Here is a 27,867-nt window from a genome sequence, read left to right as displayed (position 1 = left end):
GAGATTGGGAATCGATGCCTGTTGCTGGTGGTGGATAAAAGTGGAATTTCCAGGTCTTGCTTTTTCAGGGTCTAATGCTCCCAACCACTACAAGGAAACAAGGAAAACTAAGTTTCTCCTTCCTCATTTCACTTTCCTTCCAGCCCTTCTAATGAGTGGGCTGGAAACCTGATTTAAAAAAGATTTTGTCCTGCTTCATTTCTTTTCCTTGTACAAAATATGGATCCCACTTTCCTGTGACATCAACAGCTAAAAACTTCCAAGGTTTTCCTGTCATTCTCACATAAACACAGGGAATCCTCACTCTATCACCACGAGTACATGAATCTTGCTGGGAAATCCCAACAGCCCTTTGCTTATTTGGGTGCCACAATTAAAAAAATACATTTTGGAGATGTTTTTGTTTAATTCAATATATTTTCAGCAACCAAAGACGTGCATAAGCCCAAGTTCTGCGACTTCAAAATCACCTGTGGATTTTTCCGAGATCAGTGAACACCTGGGTGGTGTAGAGATAAAAGTTATGCCCTCGATAATTACATTTTACAGCCTGTTTTATTTTTTTTAGGAGGAGCCTAGAGGAAGAAAGGTTTATCTCTAGGTTTTGCAGGGCGATTTGCATTTTTACACACAGTTTTACACACTTTTCTAATCGTAGTGGATGTTCCAGTGTGATTGTTGCCCAGCAGGACTGATGAATCAACACCTCTGTTGGCCAGGGTCCATCCCATGAAGATAGGAGCTATCTCACGAGCTATAAAGTGAATTGCAGAAGCTGGTGAAATACAAGATAAAAGCACTGAGAACTTGTCAAGTGAACAATTGAACAGTGCCAGGAATAGAACTACTGTGTGACAGATGAGCTGGCTGTGATTCACCAGCCCAGCTCTGTGTCTGTGAGGATCAGGGGAATTGATCAGGGCTGTGTCTGGGTCAGTGGGGTCATCACCCCAAAACTGAGGAATTGCCTATCCCAGGGTTCTGCCAGCAGCCCCATAAATTCAGTGTATCAACAGGGGATGACCCAGCAAACCTCCAAAACTCAGCTCCAAGCAGCTCCTTCCGTCTGGCACTGTCAGTGTTTCCCAGTTTCTCTGGAAGTCAATCCCAGGGTTTTGTTCTTGCTGCCCAGTGCTGGTTGACTCTTTTTACCTGCAGGAGAACCACAAAACTTTTTACCTGCGAGAGAAACACAAAACCTTTTATCTGCAGGAGAAACACAAAACTTTTTACCTGCGGGAGAAGCACAAAACTTTTTACCTGCAGGAGAAACACAAAAGTGTTTACCTACGAGAGAAACACAAAACTTTTTACCTGCAGGAGAAACACAAAACCCTCCCAGGCAGCTGATGAGAACACAAAGAAAATGGAATTTCTGCTCTCACTCAGGTCAGGAACTCACCTTCTGTGGATGAAGCTTCCAAAAGCAAGTTGGGTTTTTTGCCATATTTTCTGGGTTTCCCTCGGGTTGGTGACAATTTGGAATCCCCTGACTTCCCCAGTTTAGCTGCAGGGAGGAGAGAAAAAGCAGCTGAGAAGAGAAAATCCGATGTAATTTTCGTGGTTCCATGGTTCACACCGTGTCCTCCACAGCTCCAGGACTTCTCACTCAGTGACAAGAGATTAAGCAATATTTTCTTCATTACTCAGTTTTTAATGCTGGAAATGAAGCTTTCTCCTTTTGGCTATAAATTAAAAATATCTTTACTCCAGCCACCAATAGGATTTATTTATTCCTCCAATAGGATGACAACTAAAAGGGTGTTTTCTCCTCTCATGTTTAGGAACAAGATTATAGAAACATTGATTTCAGACTCCTACCCAGGAATTTTGGGGTGACAATGCTCTGGTTTTTCAGCAATGGTGTAAAAACAGCTTCTTGGGAACCATCTTGTCCTGTGAGGGAGAAACACAGCATTAAAGGCAGAAATGCTCAACCCAAATGTTCCTAGAGGAAGAAACGGGACCATCAGGAGATTCCTGCCCTGGGTGGAGGCAGCCTTGACTTCCAGGAGAGCATGTTCAAGCCCAGCCTTCATTTCAGAGCCCAGTTTGTGGTGTTTGGCTCTTCCTCCAGGAAGTGTTCACCAGCTCCTGAGTGGAGCTGAGGATGCTCAGTGGCTCCAATTGGCAATCCAGGCCACAAATCCACTTTATTAAGTTCCTGCCTTCCCCTTTGCGTGGGCAAATATTTATTTAAGAAATACACATATATATATATAAAAAAAATATATACACACATATAAAAAAAAATACACACATAGACACACACACATCATAGACACACAAACATCATAGACACACACATCATAGACACACACATCATCATAGACACACACACACATCATCATAGACACACACACACATCACAGACACACACACATCACAGACACACACACATCATAGACACACATTAGACACACACACATCATGCACATCTCTCACAGACACACACACATCACAGACACACACACATCACAGACACACACACATCATCACACATCACAGACACACACACATCACAGACACACACACATCATCACACACATCACAGACACACACACATCACAGACACACACACATCATCCACACACATCACACATCACAGACACACACACATCACAGACACACACACATCATAGGCACACACACATCATCACACACATCATCACACAAATCATCTTACACATCACAGACACACAAACATCATCACACATCATGGACACACACATCATCACACACATCACAGACACACACACATCACCACACACATCACAGACACACACACATCACAGACACACACACATCATCACACACACATCACAGACACACACACATCACAGACACACACACATCATCACACACATCACAGACACACACACATCACAGACACACACACACATATCACAGAAACACACACATCACAGACACACACACATCATAGACACACACACATCATCACACACATCATCATAGACACACACATCATCATAGACACACACATCATAGACACACACACACATCACAGACACACACACATCACAGACACACACATCACAGACACACACACATCATAGACACACACACATCACAGACACACACACATCATAGACACACACACATCACAGACACACACACATCACAGACACACACACATCACAGACACACACACATCACAGACACACACACATCATAGACACACACACATCACAGACACACACACATCACAGACACACACATCACAGACACACACATCACAGGCACACACACATCATAGACACACACACATCATCACACACACACATCACAGACACACACACATCATCACACACATCATCATAGACACACACACACCACCATAGACACACACATCATAGACACACACCATCGACACACACACATCATAGACACACACACATCATAGACACACACACATCATAGACACACACACATCATCATAGACACACACACATCATAGACACACACACATCATCACACACATCACAGACACACACAGATCATCATAGACACACACAGATCATCATAGACACACACGCATCATAGACACACACACATCATAGACACACACACATCATAGACACACACACATCATCATAGACACACACACATCATAGACACACACACATCATCACACACATCACAGACACACACAGATCATCATAGACACACACAGATCATCATAGACACACACGCATCATAGACACACACACATCATAGACACACACACATCATAGACACACACACATCATCATAGACACACACATCATCATAGACACACACACATCATCACACACATCACAGACACACACACATCATAGACACACACAGATCATCATAGACACACACGCATCATAGACACACACACATCATAGACACACACAGATCATAATAGACACACACAGATCATCATAGACACACACACATCATCGACACACACACATATCATCATAGACACACACACATCATAGACACACACACATCATCGACACACACACATCATAGACACACACACACATCACAGACACACACATATCATCATAGACACAAACATCATCATAGACTCACACACATCATAGACACACACACACATCATAGACACACACACATCATAGACAGACACACATCACAGACACACACACATCATCACACACATCATCATAGACACACACACATCATAGACACATACACATCATCACACACATCATCACACACATCATAGGCACACACACATCACAGACACACACACATCATAGACACACACTCATCATAGACACACATCATCATAGACACACACACATCATCACACACATCATCATAGACACACACATCATCACACACATCATCATAGACACACACACATCATCATAGACACACACATCATAGACACACACACATCATAGACACACACACATCATCACACACATCATCACACACATCACAGACACACACACATCACAGACACACACACATCATCACACACATCATCATAGACACACACACATCATCACACACACCATCATCACACACATCATAGACACACACATCATAGACACACACACACATCATAGACACACACACATCATAGACACACACACATCATCACACACATCATCATAGACACACACACATCATCACACACACCACCATAGACACACACACATCATAGACACACACATCATAGACACACACACATCATCACACACACCACCATAGACACACACACATCATAGACACACACATCATAGACACACACACACATCATAGACACACACACATCATCACACACATCATCATAGACACACACATCATCACACACACATCATAGACACACACATCATCATAGACACACACACATCATCATAGACACACACACATCATCATAGACACACACACATCATAGACACACACACATCATAGACACACACACATCATCACACACATCATCATAGACACACACACATCATAGACACACACACACATAGACACACACACATCATAGACACACACATCACAGACACACACACACATCATAGACACACACATCATCACACACATCATCATAGACACACACATCATCATAGACACACACACATCATCACACACATCACAGACACACACACATCATCACACACATCATCACACACATCATAGACACACACACATCATAGACACACACACATCATCACACACATCATCATAGACACACACACATCATAGACACACACACATCATCACACACATCATCATAGACACACACACATCATAGACACACACACATCATCACACACATCATCATAGACACACACACATCATCACACACATCATCATAGACACACACATCATCATAGACACACACACATCATCACACACATCACAGACACACACACATCATCACACACATCATCACACACATCACAGACACACACACATCATCACACACATCATCACACATCACAGACACACACACATCATCACACACATCACAGACACACACACATCACACACATCATCACACACATCACAGACACACACACACATCATAGACACGCACACATCATAGACAAACACACACATCATAGACACACACATCATCACACACATCACAGACACACACATATCATAGACACACACACATCACAGACACACACACATCATTGACACACACACATCATCACACACATCACAGACACACACACATCATAGACACACATCATCACACACATCACAGACACACACACATCATAGACACACATCATCACACACATCACAGACACACACACATCATCCAAACACATCACAGACACATCACAGACACACACACATCATCCACACACATCATCATAGACACACACACATCATCACACACATCATAGACACACACATCATCATAGACACACACACATCACGGACACACACATCATCACACACATCACAGACACACACACATCACAGACACACACACATCATCACACACACATCACAGACACACACACATCACAGACACACACACACACATCACAGACACACACACATCACAGACACACACACATCACAGACACACACACACATCACAGACACACACACATCACAGACACACACACATCATCACACACATCATCATAGACACACACACATCATCACACACATCATCATAGAAACACACATCATCATAGACACACACACATCATCATAGACACACACACATCATCATAGACACACACACATCATAGACACACACATCACAGACACACACACATCATGGACACACACATATTACAGACACACACACATCATCACACACATCATCACAGAGACACACATCATAGACACACACACATCATCATAGACACACACACATCATAGACACACACACATCATAGACACACACACATCATAGACACACACACATCATAGACACACACACATCATCACACACATCATCATAGACACACACACATCATCACACACATCATCATAGACACACACACATCATCACACACATCACAGACACACACACATCATCACACACATCACAGACACACACACATCATCACACACATCATCATAGACACACACATCATCATAGACACACACACATCATCACACACATCACAGACACACACACATCATCACACACATCGCAGACACACACACATCACACACATCATCACACACATCACAGACACACACACATCATCACACACATCATAGACACACACATCATAGTCAAACACACACATCATAGACACACACACATCATAGACACACACATCATCACACATATCACAGACACACACACATCATAGACACACACACATCATCACACACATCACAGACACACACACATCATAGACACACATCATCACACACATCACAGACACACACACATCATCCACACACATCACAGACACATCACAGACACACACACATCATCCACACACATCATCATAGACACACACACATCATCACACACATCATAGGCACACACACATCACAGACACACAAACATCATCACACACATCATCCACACACATCATCATAGACACACAAACATCATCACACACATCATAGACACACACATCATCATAGACACACACACACATCACAGACACACACACATCACGGACACACACATCATCACACACATCACAGACACACACACATCACAGACACACACACATCATCACACACACATCACAGACACACACACATCACAGACACACACACACACATCACAGACACACACACATCACAGACACACACACATCACAGACACACACACACATCATAGACACACACACATCACAGACACACACACATCACAGACACACACACATCACAGACACACACACATCATCACACACATCATCATAGACACACACATCATCATAGACACACACACATCATCATAGACACACACACATCACAGACACACACACATCACAGCCACACACACATCATCACACACATCATAGACACACACACATCACAGGCACACACACATCACAGACACACACACATCACAGACACACACACATCATCATAGACACACACACATCATAGACACACACACATCATAGACACACACACATCATAGACACACACACATCATAGACACACACACATCATAGACACACATCATCACAGACACACACACATCATCACAGACACACACACATCATCACAGACACACATCATCACAGACACACACACATCATAGACACACACACATCATAGACACACACACATCACAGGCACACACACATCACAGGCACACACATCATAGACACACACACATCATAGACACACACACATCATAGACACACACAGATCATAATAGACACACACACATCATAGACACACACATCATCATAGACTCACACACATCATAGACACACACACATCACAGACACACACACATCATCACACACACCATAGACACACACACATCACAGACACACACATCACAGACACACATCACAGAAACACACATCACAGACACACATCACAGAAACAAACATATCACCACACACATCACAGACACACACACATCACCGACACACACACATCACAGACACACACACATCATCACACACATCACAGACACACACACATCATCACACACATCATCACAGACACACACACATCATCACACACATCACAGACACACACACATCATCACACACATCACAGACACACACACATCATCACACACATCATCATAGACACACACACATCATCACACACATCATCACACACATCATCACACACATCATAGACACACACATCATCATAGACACACACACATCATAGACACACACACATCATAGACACACACACATCATCATAGACACACACACATCACAGACACACACACATATCACAGACACACACACATCATCACACACATCATCATAGACACACACACATCATAGACACACACACATCATCACACAAATCATAGACACACACACATCATCATAGACACACACACATCATAGACACACACACATCATCATAGACACACACACATCATAGACACACACACATCATAGACACACACATCATAGACACACACACATCATAGACACACACACATCATAGACACACACACATCATCATAGACTCACACACATCATAGACACACACACATCATCATAGACTCACACACATCATAGACACACACACATCATCACACACACCATAGACACACACACATCACAGACACACACATCATCACACACATCATAGACACACACACATCATAGACACACACACATCATCACACACATCACAGACACACACACATCATCACACACATCACAGACACACACATCATAGACACACACACATCATCACACACATCACAGACACACACATCATAGACACACATCATCACACACATCACAGACACACACACATCATCACACACATCATAGACACACACATCATCATAGACACACACACATCATAGACACACACATCATCACACACATCACAGACACACACACATCATAGACACACATCATCACACACATCACAGACACACACACATCACAGACACACACACATCATCACACACATCACAGACACACACATCATAGACACACACACATCATCACACACATCACAGACACACACACATCATCACACACATCATCATAGACACACACACATCATCACACACATCATCATAGACACACACATCATCATAGACACACACACATCATCATAGACACACACACATCATCACACACATCATCATAGACACACACATCATCATAGACACACACACATCATCATAGACACACACACATCACAGACACACACACATCACGGACACACACACATCACAGACACACACACATCACAGACACACACACATCATAGACACACACACATCATCACAGACACACACATCATAGACACACACACATCATACACACACACATATCACAGGCACACACATCATAGTAACACACATCATCATAGACACACAAACATCATCATAGACACACACATCATCATAGACACACACACATCATCACAGACACACACACACATCATAGACACACACACACATCATAGACACACACACACATCATAGACACACACACATCATAGACACACACACATCATAGACACACACACATCATAGACACACACACATCACAGACACACACATCATCACACACATCATAGACACACACACATCACAGACACACACATCGCAGACACACACACATCATCACACACATCACAGACACACACATCACAGACACACACATCATCACACACATCATAGACACACACACATCATCACACACATCACAGACACACACACATCATCACACACATCACAGACACATCACAGACACACACGCATCATCACACACATCATCACACACATCACAGACACACATACATCATCACACACATCACAGACACACACACATCATCACACACATCATCACACACATCATAGACACACACATCATCATAGACACACACACATCATAGACACACACACATCATAGACACACATCACAGACACACACATCATCATAGACACACACACATCATAGACACACACACATCATAGACACACATCACAGACACACACATCATAGACACACACACATCATCACACACATCACAGACACACACACATCATAGACACACATCATCACACACATCACAGACACACACACATCACAGACACACACACATCATCACACACATCACAGACACACACACATCATCCACAAACATCACAGACACATCACAGACACACACACATCATCCACACACATCATCATAGACACACACACACATCATCACACACATCATAGATACACACACATCATCATAGACACACACACACCACCATCGACACACACACACCACCATCGACACACACACACCACCATCGACACACACACATCATAGACACACACATCATCATAGACACACACAGATCATCATAGACACACACACACATCATCGACACACACACATCACAGGCACACACACATCATCATAGACTCACACACATCATAGACACACACACATCATCATAGACACACACATCATCACACACACACATCACAGACACACACACACATCATAGACACACACACATCATCATAGACACACACATCATCACACACACCATAGACACACACACATCACAGACACACACACATCACAGACACACACACATCACAGACACACACACATCACAGACACACACACATCACACACATCACAGACACACACACATCACACACATCACAGACACACACACATCACAGACACACACATCACAGACACACACACATCACAGACACACAGATCATCACAGACACACACACATCACAGACACACACACATCACAGACACACACACATCACAGACACACACACATCACAGACACACACACATCACAGACACACACATCACAGACACACACACATCACAGACACACACACATCACAGACACACACACATCACAGACACACACACATCACAGACACACACACATCACAGACACACACATCACAGACACACACACATCACAGACACACACACATCACAGACACACACACATCACAGACACACACACATCACAGACACACACACATCACAGACACACACATCACAGACACACACACATCACAGACACACACACATCACAGACACACACACATCACAGACACACACACATCACAGACACACACACATCACAGACACACACATCACAGACACACACACATCACAGACACACACACATCACAGACACACACACATCACAGACACACACACATCACAGACACACACACATCACAGACACACACATCACAGACACACACACATCACAGACACACACACATCACAGACACACACACATCACCGACACACACACATCACAGACACACACACATCATCACACACATCACAGACACACACACATCATCACACACATCACAGACACACATCACAGACACACACACATCACAGACACACAGACATCACAGACACACACACATCACAGACACACACACATCAGAGACACACACACATCACAGACACACACACATCATCACAGACACACACACATCATCACAGACACACACACATCATCACAGACACACACACATCATCACAGACACACACACATCATCACAGACACACACACATCACAGACACACACACATCATCACAGACACACACACATCACAGACACACACACATCACAGACACACACACATCACAGACACACACATCACAGACACACATCACAGACACACATCACAGACACACACACATCATAGACACACACACATCATAGACACACACCATCATGCACACACATACACACACACATACACACACATATATACACACATAGATATACATAGATACACATAGAGATACACATATATACACACATATATACACACAGATACACATATATACACATATAGATACACATAGATATACACACAGATACACACATGTACACATTTATAAATATATATAATATATATAAATATATATACACATGTATATCATATATATAATACACATATAATATATATTATCATATATATATCAGGCAATATTTCTTTATAAGGAATTAGAAGTGTTTTGAGTGCAGAGACTGGCACATGGACCTACGTGTGACTTTGAGGAGGACACAGCGCTGCCTCTCCTGCAGGAGTATTGACCCAAAGAGCTCCTTGTGCTGCAGCAAATCCTTCACCTGGCCCTGCTCATCTGCCAGCTCGATTTCATCTGCAAAACCCGGAATTGTATTCAGATGGACAATTTCTTTAGGTGTTTTTATTGAGCTTTGTCTTCTCACAGCGTTTAAATCTCTCAGCCTGGGTCGATCAGCGGCAAAGAAAAACCAGAGGCAGCCTCTGAGGAGGAACTGATGCCTGATGATTTTTTTATTTTCTTTCTTATATACCCTTTTATAGTTTATGCACCCATATATATATATAAATATATAAATATTTATACCTTTTATATATCCACTGTACCCTTAGTCTACATGCTTGTAATTTTTTTATTCTGATATTCTAACTTAGTTTTGGGGTTCTGCTAGGCAAGAAGACCAAACACTCACAGTAAGAGGCCAAAAAGCTCCATGCTATCAAAAACTTGAGGTTCAACCTTGGTTGAAACCTTCTCTCTGGAACATGTTTTGTAAACTAAGCTCTAACCTCATTTTGGGGGAGAATTCTTTAGAGCAGAGGCACCTTACTTCATTTATTAAGCTTTTTATTGGGGGATCCTAGACAGATATGCTAATTTGCAAGGTGTATAAAAATTGTATATACATTATAGAGTGTGTGCATTTTTGGTGTTTCCCACCTTGAAAAGCTGGTGTGCCATAGGATCCTATTAAAATACCGAGGTATAGAAGTCTTTTATCCCTTTAACCATGTCTGGCTCGTAATTCTAAGACCAGCAAAAAGCAACAGGAACACAGGGAGGTTGGACAAGAGCTCCAAAGGACAAAACCAGCAGCAGCTCTTCCAGCCCTACCTCCCTCCTCACAGCCACAGCAGCGCTTGATGCTCTCCAGGAGAAGCTCAACCTTGCAGTTGGTGTTGAAAAGAGCTTTTTTATTTTCTGTTGAGAGAAGCACAAGTCAAAGAAACTGAAAATAAACCTCTCCAAATGGCAGATTGGGTGACCCTGCAGCTGATCTCTCATCAGGGAACTCTCCTGGCACGAGGGAATGTCACTGCTGGACTTCCAGGAGGTTCCAGAGAGCACTGGGAAATGAGCTGTCAGCAGCAAACACCTCACAGGTGCAATGAACCCAAGAGCTGCACCACTCCTCTTTTTATTTGTTCTTTCCAAGAACTGTCAGCAGAGCATAAAGAGAAAATCTCTGTGAAGCTCTGGTCTTTACATTTATGTCCTTTGGGTTTGTGGGGAAGGAAAAAAAAAAAAGAAAAATACCCAAAATACTTTGAAACTCTGAGTTTTTCCACTTACAACTGAAATTAAGAAAAGCACAGCAGGTGGAAAAAAGGAAATTTCAAGCAAAATCCCACATGTGCATCTTTGGTTTGATTTAAAACAAAACAATTTCCTCATGGAAATACTGCTACAATCAAAATTTGACATATTTTGTTTACAGCTGCCTTCTGCCCTGCCTTTTACAAACAGGCTCTGGAGCCACAAGTCCCAGAGAGATCTTTGTCACCTGGTGGGGACCAGGTTTCCCTGGGGACATCAGAAACAGCACAACAGATTCTTACCTCCATGGAGGACTGTTATGAACATATCAGCTGAAAACCTGAAAAACAAAGCAATGACAGGTTTATTTCCCTCCCACATTCCCCAACAGGCGATCCCAGTGACCTGCAGGGGTTCTGCAGGGTTTGCCTGCTTGTTCCCATTCCCAGGAAGCCCCAAAATTCTCCCAGGGTGAAACAGCAGAGGAAGAGAAACAAACCTTTTGGTTTTGGGGAGCAAGGAAAATGCAGAACCACCAGAAGTGGCAAAATCCTCAGAAAATGCAGAACTACCTCAAGGAGCAGCAAAATCCTGCAGCTCCTCTGGATCCACTGGTGGGATCAAAGCTCAGAGTTTCTGCTGTAACTCCTGGGCACCCAAATCTCACTCCCTGAACACCCACTGGGGTTAGGGCAAGGGAGCAAAGCCAGATTGGTGTCTGGGAGTCAGGAAGGATTGGGATCACCAAACTCTTCCCATGGAAACAAAGCAGGAAATGCTGCAGTGAGAGGAGAATTGGCTTTGCTGTTGGCTAGATCTGTTTGGGGTTGCCAGGGGGCTGTGCTGGCTGACATTCAGCAAGTGTTGTGTTGCTGCCCTTCCCCTGGAGATCAGCAGTGTTGTGCAAGAGATTCCTCTCCTCTTCCATGGAAACAATTCCTTCTCACAACCCTGGCAGGCAGGGCAAGAGGAGCAGAATGGGAAAAGGGATATTAAAAAATTAAAAATCAGGCTCCCAGAGCACTGGACACCAGCAGCTACCCGTGGAGGAAGAGTTCCAGTGTATCTTTGCTCAGAAAAATCACATTTGGAGAGAACTTTGCAGCAGAACTTACAGAGTGCATTGAAAACATGCACAGGGGCTGGGCAAGGCTTGAGAGTATGGCTGTAAAATGCTGGAAAACTTCACAAATATCCTTCATTTCAGAATCAGAAAGGCTGTACAGAATATATGGATAAATTGAGGCTTTTATGCCACCTGTGGTCTAATGCTTATTGCTTTATTGATGCAATGAAAACCATGGAATTAGTAACACCAAGGACTTCAGCCTCCTTCCTCAGGCCACAAATTATTGATAATTATTGATCATCCAAGATAAATGGGAAAATATTTCAAGGTTAAGCAAGAAGAAGATGGATGATTGATCACAATACTGATTTGTATTTGACCAAATACATGCTTAATTAAATATCTGTCAGTTCTGACACTCCAGGTAAAGCAGTTCTGTCCAAAACACCTCTCCCAAAATCCAGCTTTATCCATTGCCAAGGGTCAGTCCAGCTCCTCCAGGAAGTGAGTTGGTGGCTAATTTCACAGCTCAGAACACGAAATGCTCCTTCTCCTGTCCCTTCAGTGCTCTGAGCAGTGCAGCTCCTCTGATTCCAGCAGCAGCTTCATCCCAGGAGTGCTGCAGTCAGAAGAGGGCTGAGCTCCCCAGGCTGGCTTGGTGTTTGCTGTCTGGTGGAGAAATTCAGAATAAAGGCCCACTGGAGATTCAGTGGGCACCAAGTGGCACCACTAGAGCCAAATCCAACAGGAATAACCCAGGGCAGGACCTGCAGCCAGGGACTGCAGGATCCAGGCAGAGCCAGGCCTTTGGAAATTAAATATATCTGAATTTCAAACTAATGCAAATGATCCTCCCATAATTACACCAAGCCCATGCCGTTATTAATTTCAAACTCTGCACGTCACAGCCTAAAAAATTCAGCAACTGCTTGAGGAAAATGCTCTGTTCAGAAGAAATGCTGCTTATTTTAACTCCTGCTTTATTTCCTGCTCTGAAGCAGCACATGGTGAGGAAAAACATGAATTACCTGAATCACCAAGAGCTGAGGGTTGCTGCAGGTTCACCAAAGCTTCCTTGATCTCACACAGGGTCTTGGCAAGGGGGGAAGCTGCTATCAGACCCTCCAGCTCCAGCTCAGTCAGATAAACCAGCTGCAGATCTAAACCTGGGAGAAATGGGGACTTTTTGAAACCTAAAGGAAAAGGCTCTGCAAGGAGGAAATACCATAGTGGGCAGAGAGAAGGCTGTGAGGATCACAGAATGATGGGAGAGAATCTTCCTGGCCTCTCCATAGTAGCATTTAATTATTCTAATGACATCCAGACTCTGCCCTACAGGTGGTCACTTCATATAAAGGTGTGAAGGGTCTGTAGGGATGAAAATTCCATGGTTTCTCTCCTACAGAGAAAGGTGTAAAGGGATGGAAACTCCTTGACTTCTCTCCTACAGAGAAAGACAGAAAAGGGTGGAAACTTTTTGACTTCTCTCCTACAGGTGGATAGAGGAGGCAGAAGTGGCTGCCCTGAGCTGGCAGCTCAGCAAAAATACAAAAAATTTAAAAATTATGTGAAAGTAAAAAAAAAATAGCATAAATGGGGAAACATAATGATGCATTTGCTCTGTTAGCAAACACAGACACCATTTTTGCACTCTTAGAATAGAATCAGCCTCTGAAAACACTCCACAGCTGTGGCACTGCCCTCACCATGCTCCTCATGCCCAGGGAGGCTGGAAAAAGCTTCTTTCCCACTGAAGAGCTCCCAGTGCTGAGGCAGCTCATGGTCCTGTGGGGTAAAAAGAGCCCAAGAGTTAAATAAATGGAAAAACTCCCAGAAAGGTGAGAGGAGGCCCAAAACCACCTGCAGCTCACCTGGCCTTGTGATTTCTTTTCCCTGGCCAGGCTGAGCAGGGAGGGTGCAGCTCCCATTGCCTCCTGTTCCTGGAGCTCCAGCTCTGCTTTCCCAGCTCTGCTCCCATCAGCAGAATTCCCAAGCAGCACTTCCAGAGCTCTCATCAACTCTGCCACCTCCTGCCACGGAGCACCTGATGAACCCAACGGGAAATCTCAGTGGGTTTCTCCAGAATCATTGGGAAAACTGCAATTAAATCCAGAACAACACCCAGAGCAGGAGCTTTTCTTTGGAAACATAGTGTGAAACCCTCAAAATCCACAACATTTCCCAAGAACTCTGTGCTCAGCCCTCCCCGAGTTCAGGTGCACTCAGGCTTGCAGCTTTGGCAAAACAACCCTGGCAGACACAATTTTCTCTCCTGTGGATGAGTCAGGGCTGTTTTTAGCCTCCTCACTGCTTCACCCTCACCCTGAACTTGTCCCTGGCTCTGCACTCTGCTCCTCTCACCTGGCTGGAGACAATCCTCCCCCAGCTCAGCACCTGCTGCTGCCCAGCTCTGCTCTGCAGCTTTCTGCTCACAAATCCCTTTTCTGGCAGAGTTTTTCAGGGTTTCACCATCCTGAGCTTGCACCGTGTCCTGCTCACAGAAAAAGCAGCAGTGTTATATTTTGCAAGCCTCAAAATCCATATAAAATCCCACATAAATCCCTCATATAAAACCATTAAAAATTATTTTGTGCCAAAATAAGGTGTCGAAAAGAGTAACACCCATTGCAACAAATAAACTCAATAAACTTCCACTTCAAGGGAATGCTTTATCTCACAATTCTCACTGTTCCAAGGCTCCCTGTCCCCAAATCCTCTCCCCACTGACCACGAGGCTCTGGATGCTCTGGCTGATCCCGCTGTGGAACAGCAGCACATCCATCCTGTGCTTTGCCAGCTGCAAGGCCAAGTGCAGATTCTGATCCTCCAGCTTATCGTAGAGAGTGCGAACACTGAAATCCTCCAGGAGCCTCGGGGGGAAGCTGCTCTCTGAAACACAGGGAAAGCTCACACTCAGACACTGGACATGAGTTTATTTGAGTTTATTTTGTGTTTTGTGAGGAAGGAAAATGGATGTGTGTCGCTGTTGAGCCGCTAGCAGAGAAAATGGACCAAGTTCTCAGTGTGGCGCAAAAGTGTCTTTTATTATTTAATTCCAATTTATAGAGACTTTTCAAAGGTCACCCAGATTGGTCAGTTCAAAGCCTCCCCCTAGGCCTGAACTGTCCATATCTTCAGAAACTGTTTCAACAAACATCCAAACTTTATCTTTGTTTATAAAAACACCGGAAGAAGAGAGAAAAGAATTCTCACGGGAAAGGTCTGTGCTAGCCACGGATGTGGCAGAAGGTGTTTGAGAAATTCTCGTTCCCCAGCCAGGGGGAGGATGACAGAGCGTTACTATCAGCTCCCAAATCGTCCAGAAAACGGCCGGGATGCTCCCAGGGATGCTCCCAGCATCACTACCTGCTGCCATCTGCTGTTCCCTGAGCACATCCCGAAATTCCCGAGCTCAGCTCATTCCCAGAAAGCAAACAAGGCCTGGCAGTCACGTGCCTTCAGGGAATGGAATAACCAGCAGAGGAAGCAAAAAAAACCCACTTAAAATATCTTTATTTCCTTCACCTGTCACCTCAACTCGCTGCTGTTTTAAAGGGCTTGGCAAGGCTGGGGATTTGCTCTCTTAATTCCTCAGGGAAAAATCTCCAACCTATCCCAATGACAGGGGTTAAATTCCCTGGAATTAAGCCTGGGATGGAAGTGTGTGTGCTGTGGAAATGTGCTCAGTAAAGTGCCAGTGTGGCCTCCTGTGTGTGCAGGAAACTCTGGGTGAGCAGGTGTGAAAATATTGCACCAGACAGTTAACAAAAGACAAGAAAATGGGGGAAAAGTGGGAAAAAAACAATGGGAGAAGACCTGGGGCACTTCACCTGCACTGGGCACTGCTCCTTTCTCTCCAGAATCAGCATCTTCTCCAGAACAACGAGGACCAAGCATCTGGTAGAACTCGAGGCTGGAGGGAATGCCAGAAGAGGGTGAAAAGCATCTCATTGTCCTCAGTAAGATCAGATCCCAGCCCAGGTTTCTTGGGTAGATTTTTTTTTTGCAGGACCATGCAAAGGCTGGGCTTTACCTGTCCTTGAGGAGGATGTACTCAGGTGGGATGTGTGGCTCTCCCAGGCTCCTCCAGCGTGGCTTCCAGCTCTTCAGGGGGCTAATTTTGGGGCCAGCAGGCTGCAGCACGATGGCCAGGGTGGTCAGCAGCACCACCAGGAAGCCCAGGACAAAGAGAATCGCTGGGGAAGGTGGGAGGGAAGGAGGGCAAGAAGTGAGAAGCACAAAAACACCATTCAGCATTTTTTTATTTATTATTCTTCTGCTTCTCCCTGTTCCTGCTGCAGGGGGATGAGGAGCAGAGTTTTCAGAGCCAGGATGGTGCTTGCCAGCCAAATTTTCATTTTCGTTGTTGCCTGGCCTCCCACTGCAGGACTGCTGTGTACACAGCACTCACCACACCTGGCTCAGAGCAAAGACCTGACCTGACCTTGTGTTTAGCCCTGAGTCAACTTTTAGGTGATGTGTTCAATGTGTTTAATGTATTTAATTTCAGCTCCGTTTATCACGGAAATACACTGTCACTTTCTGCTTTCAAGCCAAGGAAAACAAAGCCCTCAGTGAGCTGAGCTCTTCAAACAGGGCGTGGGGAGAAGCACAACTGCTCCTTCCCTCTCTCAGCACAGTCAGGTTCTTGGCTGGAGAGCAATGGACTTTGGGAAGCTCTTCAGAAACGAGGGATTAAAGCTGACAAAGCAGTGGTTTGATGGCATTTCCAAAGAAAATGCTTGTTTAAACACACTGAGAGAAGGAGAGGAAAGGTAAACCTGAAGGGAGGAATGCCAGAGTTTTAGCTGTACCTGTGATAGCAGCCCAGTTGGGAGCCAAGTTCAGGTCCTGCTGCTTCAAAATGCCATGTCTGGCCAGCTGGAAGAGGGAGGAGGGCTGGAAGGACACAGCCCTGGGGTCACAGCTGACGTTGGCTTCGTTCACTGTCACGATCAGGAAGTGCTCCTGAACGGAGCTGTCCCTGAAAACATATGTCCCAGAGGCCAGGAACACATGGGCAAACCTGGAGGAGAAAAATGAGGAAAGCACTGCCTGATCCAAGCTTGCTTCAGTGGAGGAAATCCTCCATCTGTGAGGGTGGTTAAAGACAAGGACTTGAGCACAGCAAAATTTGGTGTTTTCACCACCAAGGACCTGCTGGTTCTGTCCAAAACTCCCTCCCAAGTCCTGCCCACCCCACAGCAGGAATTACCAGGAGATGTTGAGCTGAGTCTCCTGGATGAGGTGGTCCAGCCTCCGGAAAGGTCCAAAATCCCAGTTTGGGTTGTTGTTGAAGAGATGCTGCTTCTGGTAGATGGGGTAGTGGCTGGAGGCTCGATCTGGGTGGGTCAGCATGGTCAGCAGCTCTGAGCCACCTCAGCTCACTGCCAAAGAGCTCTGAACTGCTTTTGTAGAGCTAATGCCCTGTCAGCTTGTTTAATTGAGGTTAATTACTGCCCCACAAAGATTCCTGCTCTCTAACACAGGGCAAGTCTGCAGAAATCCAGTTCAAAAGTGGGAACCAGCAGGGCAGCACCTGACAGAGCCCAGCCTGCAGCTCTGGGAGGTGAAGGAATAGATCCATGCAGGATATCCAACATGGAATCACTGCTCTGGAAGGGTTTGGACACACAGATCTGCTCAGCCCCAGCCACACTCACCCTGGGGATTGATGCTGAGCTGGAAGAGGATGGTGTCCCCTGTGTCCAGACACACCACGGGGTTGGGGATGAGGGGCAAGGCCTGGGTGGCTTTGGGGGAAATCCTCTGGGCTCTGTGGCCTCTCTGCAGCAGCTGGTCTGAGGAAAAATCTCCTGACATAAGCAAGAAAAAAAAACCAGAATGAACCCTGCAATATGAGCAGTGTGTGACAACATCTGACAGCAAGGAAGAATTATTTCTTTTGTAAGTCTGGACAATTCCTGGAGAATTATTTCTTTTGTAAATGTGGGCAATTCCAGCTCACAAAGCCAAATCAACACACCTGCCAACAGATTTTCCTCCAAATGGAGTTTCCTTCTAATTCCTTGGAAATCCAAAATCATCCTGCAATGTTTGTCTGACCCATTCCAAAGGACCTAACCACGCAGTCAGTGAATTCCCCATTGTTTACTCCCAGACAGAACAAGGTATTTCCCTACTTTTTAAACATTTTGGAGCATCTAATAGTGAATTCCCTCTGTGCCAGCCTGCCACCCACTGGCTGTGCCAGCATGGAAGGAAATGGATGGCTTGGTGCGGCTGGAATTTGGGTTCAGCCTCGAGTCTTACCCATGAGAAATGCATCCAGAACTTCTGTGCTGGAGACAACTAATCCCAGCACTCCCTGGGGACTGAACAGAACCAAGTGCACCCTCTGGCTGTTCTGCACGTGTTCATCTGGGCCCAGAACGTTGGACACCTCCTGTGGAAAGCAGAGGGAAACACTGATCCAACCAGCCCTGGGCTCAGAGCCTGATTTGTGGGTAACTGCAGCTCTAAAGGGCTGCTGGAGGAGGTTTTTACCCTATAATCCAGGAATTGTTGTTTCTCTGTGATGCACCAGCCCTGAACTCACCTGGAGGAGTTCCTTCACACCACTGGAGTTTCTGGGCTCTCCCAGACCTGCATATTCAGGAAGCAATCCCTCCCTCCATACCTACCCTGGTTTCCCCCTCGTCCATCCTCAGCAGCAGCTCCCTGTGGGTCCCAAATCCCAGTGAGATCCGTGGGGCTCTCAGCAGGCACAGCTGGTCACAGAGCTCCTCAGCAGAGATGTACTGCTTGCAGTGACATCTGAGTAGGGGACAAAAGCCTTGAGCAGCCCTGATTTCTCAGCAAACTCCACCAGAGGCTCTCACACCCCACGGGGTGGGTGATCCCACTCTGAATCCATGGAAAAAGGGTGGAGCAAACTCCCTGTGCATCTCTCCAGGGTCAAGATGTGACACCCCAATAACAGTTCAGGTTGGTGTCTAACACAGACCAGCTCCAGTCCTCTAACAGAGCATTTCACACTCCTCCCTAAAGCTCAGCCTTAGCAGAATGGTTGAAAGGAGCAGAGTGGAATTTGGACACACCAGATTTCTGTGCAACCCGTGCCAGGGGGAGATTTTGAAATATAGAAGTTCATTTCCAAAGAGAAAGAAAAATGGTATCATAGGACAAGAACTGATTTTAGCATCTCCCTGCCCATGTCAGGAGGTTGGAATTAGATGATCTTTAAGGTTCCTCCCAACCTAAACCATTAAAGATGTTGAAGGGTGGACAAGGATTGGTTTCTTGTTGGAATTAGGTGATCTTTGAGGTTCCTCCCAACCCAAACCATTTAAGATGTCCAGGGGGGACACGGATTGATTTTTTGCTGGAATTAGGTGATCTTTAAGATTCCTCCCAAGCCAAACTCTTGACGATTAAAGACATGTGGGGAACAAGGATTGATTTCTTCATCTCTGGTCTAAATCTAATAGATCATCCACTTTAGAGAGGCTCAGCCTGAGGCACGTGGAGAAGTTGCACACCTCAGAAAATGTGAGCTCTGCCCACCCTCCCCTTGTCCCTGGGTGACTCTGGTGTCTCCACCCAAGCTGTGGAAACATGGGAAATCCTTTCCAGGTAGAGGAACACAACCAATGACCCCACTGAAGGCAGAACTCCCACATAAAGGAACTCAAACTATGGAAATTTCCCAAAAACCGCCAACCCCAGCATGACCCATGGGATCAGCATCTCTGCTGTTCAGGGCTCGCCGTGAGGTGTTGCTGAGGTGTTCCTGTGCTGTGGGACTCACATGCCCAGCTGAGCGTGGAGCTCTCCTCCCGCCGTGCCGCAGGCAGCGGTGCAGTCGTGGCGCTTGGGGACAACGCAGCGGCGGGTGGATGCCAACCGCACCTCGCCAGGGGCACAGAGCTCTGCCACCTGCAGAAAAACCACACTGGTGAGCTCTAGCAACCCTAAAATTCTCCTCCCCCCTTGCCTTTTCTGTTTTATGTACCCTTTTATACACTTTATATGCCCTCTGTAGCCTTTAGACCCTTAGCCTACGTGCTTGGAATTTTTGTGATCTAATATTCTAGCTTAGTTTTGGAGTTCTGCAAGGCAGAAAGACCAAACATCCACAGTAAAAATCCAGAGAGCTTTATACTGTCAAAAAACCTCTCCAAGTTTACTATTCTATATATAATATATACTATATATTATATACTATATACTTTGTGTACTATCAAAATATGTTCTCTCTAGAACATATTTTGTAAACTAAGCTCTAGCCTCATTAGAGAAAGAATTCTTAAAACAAGGGAGACACTACTTCACTTATTAAGTTTCTTAGTAAAAAAATTCTAGACAAATATAGTAATTTGCAAAATCCATAAAAATTATGTATGTGTTATACAGAGTGTGTATTTTGGTGTGTTCCACCTTTGAGGAGCTGTGCACCCAAAATCCTATTAAAATACCAAAGTAAAACCCTTTAACTGTCTCTGCCTCATAATCCTAAGAGCAGCCCAAGGGCAACATCCCCACTGCTGCACTTCAGGCTTCCAACACAATGGCAACCCAACAAGGAAAGCATCAAAGAAAGAGCAAGACCACCAATTCAATTCAATTTCACCCCACCAATCCCAAGCCCTCATGAGGTTCTAATGAAGAAGTTCAGCTGTAAGGAAATGGTTGATGGAATCAGAGTGGAATTTTGACACTCCAGATTGCTGTGCAACTCATGCCAGGAGGGGATTTTGCACTGCAGAAGTTCATTCACAAAGAGGAAAAAACTGACAATATGCACTTTTAAAACAAGAATTAGTTTTAGTGTCTCCCTGCCCATGAAAATGCTAATTAAGGACTTCATATTAACAATAAGGAGGCTTAAATTCCTGCATCTGTCCTCCCCCTGAGACACTGTGCTTCTCCCCACTGCCCTGGCATGGAAAGATCCTTTGCCTCCATCTCTTATGAATTCAAACTTAACCCCACAAGATCCTGGTAAAGAAAACATCCTAAAGAAAGGGCCATTAAAACACCTCAAAGATTTGTTTGACTTGCAGCCTAAGGCCTGAACACTCTTCCTTCTCCTCCACATCCCACAGCAATTCTGGTTTGGAGCCTGATTTTACCTGAGCTTGGCAATCCTGGTCGCTGTTGCTGTCAGGGTCGTTCTTTCCTCTCTCATCATAATAAACATAACCTGCCTGGCAGATGCAGGAGGCATCTGACTGCTGGAAAGCCCTGTGGAGCCCATGGCAGCTGCAGCTGGTGGCACCTGGGAGCACAGGTTGGAGTTAGGGTGGGGAAAACAGCCTGGAAAAAAGGAGCTCCTGTACTCTTTATCACATCCCAGTGCTGGTTTTAGTGCCTCTGCTGGATTTGTGTCCCTCTTGCAGGGCAGAGCTGAGCCAGAGAACAGCCAGCTGGCTTTTGCTGCCCCAACACCATCATCAGAACTTCTCCTGCAGCATCCATTCAGCCCGAGGTGCAAAAAGGCCCAGCTGCTCCTTTGCAGCAGTGTTTTGACAAACCCGCAATTAATTTGGAGATGAAACCCCTGGATGGGGCAACCAGCCAGGCAAAGCTGCCAAGAGCCTCTTGCATGCCTCAACAGCCTCAAATTCATTGAGGATTCCATCAAATCTATCAAATCCACTTGATTTGAAATGCTGGGACAGCAGTGAAAATACTCTGAGTAATGAACAGGCACTCTGTACTGGCACAGCTGCCTGCCTGTGAAGCCTCTTCCACTCCGTCCTGCCCTCAGTGCCACACTTTTCCACCCTTATCTCACCCCATCCTGCTCTCAGTGCCCACCTTGGGCTCCAAAGCACACCTAGATTTATCACAAAGCCCCCAGATTGTGGCTAAAGGAATCTTGGTGACATTCCACTGCTTTAGACCAAGAATTAGTAGAGCTGCTCACCTCTTCTTTCCTTTAAGGAGATAAATCCCCTTGGATAAAAGTGTAAGAGGGGGAAAAGGATTGGAAAATAGAATCCTCCTCCTGAGTAGGACAGAGGAAGTGCTGCTGGGCCTTGGCAGCACCCCTAGAGCTGGGAGGATCTCAGGGATTGTGATCCATCAGGAAACACTTCAATAGAGGGGAAATCCCACTGCCACACCGAAACTCACAGCAGAACCACCCAGGAGGATCCCAGGGCTGGTTATCCATTAGGAAACACCTCAATAAAGGGGAAATCCCACTCACATACCCAAACTCAGTGCAAAACTCACACCAAACCCACTCAGGAGGATCCCAGGGCTTGTGATCCATTAGGAGACACCTCAGCAGAGAGGAAATCCCACTCCCACCCCAAAACTCACCGGGCTGAGAGGAAGAAGAGCTGCCACAGGGGAAGCAGGCAGCCTGGGCAGGGAGGTGGTTGAAGGTGCCAGCAGGACAGGCCTGGCAGTCCTCTCTGTGCTTGGCAAGGGTGCTGCTGCCGTGGGTGCCCGGGGGACAGGGCAGTGGCACAGGGGACAGGGACGGGCAGTAATGGCCTCGGGGACACGGCTGCTGCTGGTAGCTGGCACTGCCTGCACAGAGAGGTGGCATTAGGGACCCCAGTGAGTGCCCTTTGCTCGTGCCAGTGACACATCCACACATCTCTATATATAGAGAGACAAGGCTATATAAATCCACACATGTACAGCGCAGCGTTTTTTTCAGTCTAATTCATATTTAAATAGAAATCTCAGTTTTTCTTTCCCCAGCTAAATCCAGTGGCAAACCCACATGACAACCCACACCAGGGTTTTGTAACTGCACAGCACTGAGAGCTTTGCCCACACAGAACTCAGAACCCTCTGGTTCTAATTTAAGCTGCTGTTTCTTGCCCTCCTCCCCCAAGCTTACCTGGTGGGCAGGTGAAGCCAGCTGGGCAGGGCTGGCAGGGGGCTGAGATTTGGGGGTCACTGCGGAAGGTGCCTGCAGCACAAAGCCTGCAGAATTTCTCAGCTGAGCCCCTGGGGCCAGGCAGGCTCAGGGCCATGTGGCCTCCTTCACAGGGCAGCGGGTGGGCACTGCCAGGGGGGCAGTAGAATGGGAACACACACCTGGGGAGGAAAAAGGAAAAAAAATCTCTAGGAATTATTTCTGGATTCAGTGATCAGTGAAAACACAGGGCAAAATTAAAAATGGGTTCACTCTGATTTCAGAAATCATAAATCCCCCTCTTCTGCCACCAAATCTGTGACTGCAGCCATGAAGATCCCTTTTGCACAGTGCACAAAGGCCATGGTTTAGGTTGGATCCCAGGCACAATTCCCAATATTCAGAGTTTTTAGGAGTTGATACTCACAGCTGCTCAGGGCTGTTGTATGTCCAGGATCCCTCGGGGCAGTGGTACCCAGCAGGACACAGGGAAGGCTCTCCTGTCAGAGCTCCACAGTAAAAACCAGGCCTGCAGGGCTTGGGATTCACTGACCCTGCAGGAGAAACGGGGAACAGCATTTATGGGAAACTCCCACAGCAGAGGAGTCTGTGCTGGGAGGCAGAGAGCAAGGGGACTTTTCCATAAACTCTCTGCTTTTCCTATTGCTCCCCAAAGGGCACAGAACTGTTGGGAACAATTTCATTATTTATAATGAAGTGCTAATACCTCAGTGCTCTGACAGAGGCCAAGACAAAGTTCAGAGAATAAAATACAGATTAATTTATTAAAGGCCTTAGGTACATTTAGAGCAGACAGAGCCCACTGGAGAGGCTACACCCAAAATGGACAGTGAGTCACGAGTTCTTCACATTTTATCAGTTCTGTCCATTAACATATTGAGCCTCAATTCTCCAATTACCCCTTCAGCTGATGATGTCAATCACCCCAAGTTTGCTCCCCCAATTCACTGTTGCTTACACACTTTGGGGCTCTGAGGGAGCAGAATATCCTTGCATTTTCTGAGAGCAATGTTTTGTCTAAAATGCTGAGAACAGAGCTTTTTAGCACTTTATGAAGCCTAGAACAACACACTAAAGCTTGAGATACATGAAGAACAGAAGCTAAAATCCTTAAGGCATCAGACAGGAATCACATCCTGAGAGAACGGGACCAGAGCCACACTAAATCCCTGCTGATCCACCATCTAGGCTGAGGAATTGCTGGGAATAAGGAAAACCGAGGTGCTGTCACCTGCTGGGCACTCATAGCCAGCTGTGCAAGGTGTCCCCTGGGTGTTGGGCAGCCCTGTGAGCGCTGGATCCGGGCAGTGGTACCCAGGCGAGCAGGGAGCACACTCTGCCAGGGATTTGGCACCAGGCTGCATCCTGGCAGTGCCAGCTGGGCAGGGGAAAGTGTCCCCTTTGCCAGGGCACCAGTGGCCAGGGGGACAGGGGTAATCCTCAAAGCTGGCCAGGCCTGTTGGGAAGAGAAGGGAGTGAGGAGAGGGAGGTTGGAGGGACAGGGGAATTTGGGGGAAAGGGAAAGGGAGAGAGAATTCCTGCTCGAGCCTATCTCCTCTTGGGGAATTTTGGAGAAAGGATCCAGCAGGAATTAGCTCTCCCCTTCCTTATCTCATCTTGGGGAATTTTGTAACCCAGAGGTGGGGAAGGGAAGGAATTTTGCAACCCAGAGGAGGGAAAAGGGAGGGAATTTCGTCCCCCAGAGGAGGGAAAAGGAGGGAATTCTCTCCCCCAGAGGAGGGAGAAGGGCTGGCTTTCCCCCAGGGCACTGACCTGCCAAGGGGCAGAGGTAGCCCGGCGGGCAGGGCTGGCACTCTGCCCTGCTCCGTGCCCCTGGGTGCCCACGGAAGGTGTGTGGGGGACACTCCTGGGGAGCCAGGACACTGCTGGGGTCACTGCCATTGCTCCCGAAGCAGAAGTGTCCCAAAGGACAGGGATGAGCCTCCGAGTCCCCTACAAACACAGAGCATCAGGGAGCATCTCCAATGCCATTGGAACCTTTTCTCCATGTCCACCCTGGGTGCTACCTGAACCCCTGCAATCCACCTCCTCATCCCAGCCCCTCCTCTGCCACCTGGGATATTTGGCGACCTAAATTCCCACATTTCCAATATTTGCTGGAATTAACAGCTAAATGCCTCCTTTCTCTGTCCCACAGTTCCACATCTGACACCCAAGCCATCCTCACCAGAGCCAGGAACACACAAAACTCCCTCAAAAAGCAGCTCCCACCCCCTCCCCTCACTGTTTGCCCCCCAACCTGCTTTGCACCAGCGGCCTGGTGGGCAGGGCAGGCAATCCTCCCTCTTCCCAGCCCCTGGAAGAGCTCGGAGAGTGTTGGCAGGACACGGTGTGGGCACCTCCGAGCCCTCCAGGCAGTAGAAACCTGCAGAAAGGGGTGGGAAAGAGAGAAAAGTGAAACATCCAGATATTC

The 27,867-nt window shown here is 46.0% G+C and overlaps 2 protein-coding genes across 7 annotated transcripts in view; both read right to left on the bottom strand.

The window, feature by feature from the left end:
- Positions 1-397: 397 nt before the first annotated feature.
- Positions 398-14,254, bottom strand: C24HXorf65 (chromosome 24 CXorf65 homolog). Of its 6 annotated transcripts, none has more exons than XM_085081682.1 (9): positions 14,000-14,254; positions 13,803-13,840; positions 13,078-13,164; positions 12,202-12,318; positions 1,822-1,896; positions 1,403-1,507; positions 1,234-1,287; positions 1,034-1,152; positions 398-775 (listed from the first exon to the last, which is right to left on the bottom strand). In XM_085081682.1, the coding sequence occupies exons 2-8, from the start codon at positions 13,825-13,827 to the stop codon at positions 1,076-1,078; spliced, it is 540 nt and encodes a 179-aa protein (XP_084937808.1). In that variant the 5' UTR covers positions 13,828-13,840; positions 14,000-14,254; the 3' UTR covers positions 398-775; positions 1,034-1,075. The 6 variants fall into 6 exon arrangements, with proteins under 6 accessions (XP_084937808.1, XP_084937810.1, XP_084937806.1 ...); XM_085081684.1 differs by having other exon boundaries at positions 1,234-1,260; positions 14,000-14,253; XM_085081680.1 differs by having other exon boundaries at positions 1,034-1,287.
- Positions 14,255-14,766: 512 nt separating this feature from the next.
- The window catches only part of LOC146427483 (uncharacterized), a 52,674-nt gene continuing 39,573 nt past the window's right edge, over positions 14,767-27,867 (bottom strand). The window contains exons 58-78 of the mRNA XM_085081604.1: positions 27,694-27,819; positions 27,207-27,386; positions 26,665-26,889; positions 25,840-25,966; positions 25,395-25,594; positions 24,863-25,075; positions 23,665-23,810; positions 22,341-22,468; positions 21,214-21,346; positions 20,843-20,975; positions 20,233-20,385; positions 19,785-19,911; positions 19,384-19,595; positions 18,603-18,765; positions 18,400-18,482; positions 17,298-17,458; positions 16,931-17,060; positions 16,441-16,613; positions 16,276-16,354; positions 15,598-15,735; positions 14,767-15,238 (exon numbers count right to left, since the gene is read on the bottom strand). Of these exons, the coding sequence (XP_084937730.1) occupies positions 15,195-15,238; positions 15,598-15,735; positions 16,276-16,354; positions 16,441-16,613; positions 16,931-17,060; positions 17,298-17,458; positions 18,400-18,482; positions 18,603-18,765; positions 19,384-19,595; positions 19,785-19,911; positions 20,233-20,385; positions 20,843-20,975; positions 21,214-21,346; positions 22,341-22,468; positions 23,665-23,810; positions 24,863-25,075; positions 25,395-25,594; positions 25,840-25,966; positions 26,665-26,889; positions 27,207-27,386; positions 27,694-27,819 (3,074 nt within the window). The 3' untranslated portion in view covers positions 14,767-15,194. The remainder of the gene's footprint in view (positions 15,239-15,597; positions 15,736-16,275; positions 16,355-16,440; positions 16,614-16,930; positions 17,061-17,297; positions 17,459-18,399; positions 18,483-18,602; positions 18,766-19,383; positions 19,596-19,784; positions 19,912-20,232; positions 20,386-20,842; positions 20,976-21,213; positions 21,347-22,340; positions 22,469-23,664; positions 23,811-24,862; positions 25,076-25,394; positions 25,595-25,839; positions 25,967-26,664; positions 26,890-27,206; positions 27,387-27,693; positions 27,820-27,867) is intronic.

The sequence above is a fragment of the Lichenostomus cassidix genome, chromosome 24 (genome assembly GCF_008360975.1).
Source record: "Lichenostomus cassidix isolate B80296 chromosome 24, HeHo_3.0, whole genome shotgun sequence".
Classification (NCBI taxonomy): domain Eukaryota; kingdom Metazoa; phylum Chordata; class Aves; order Passeriformes; family Meliphagidae; genus Lichenostomus; species Lichenostomus cassidix.
The sequence above is the reverse complement of the archived record's forward strand: the minus strand, read 5'-3'. Positions and strand labels throughout refer to the sequence as shown.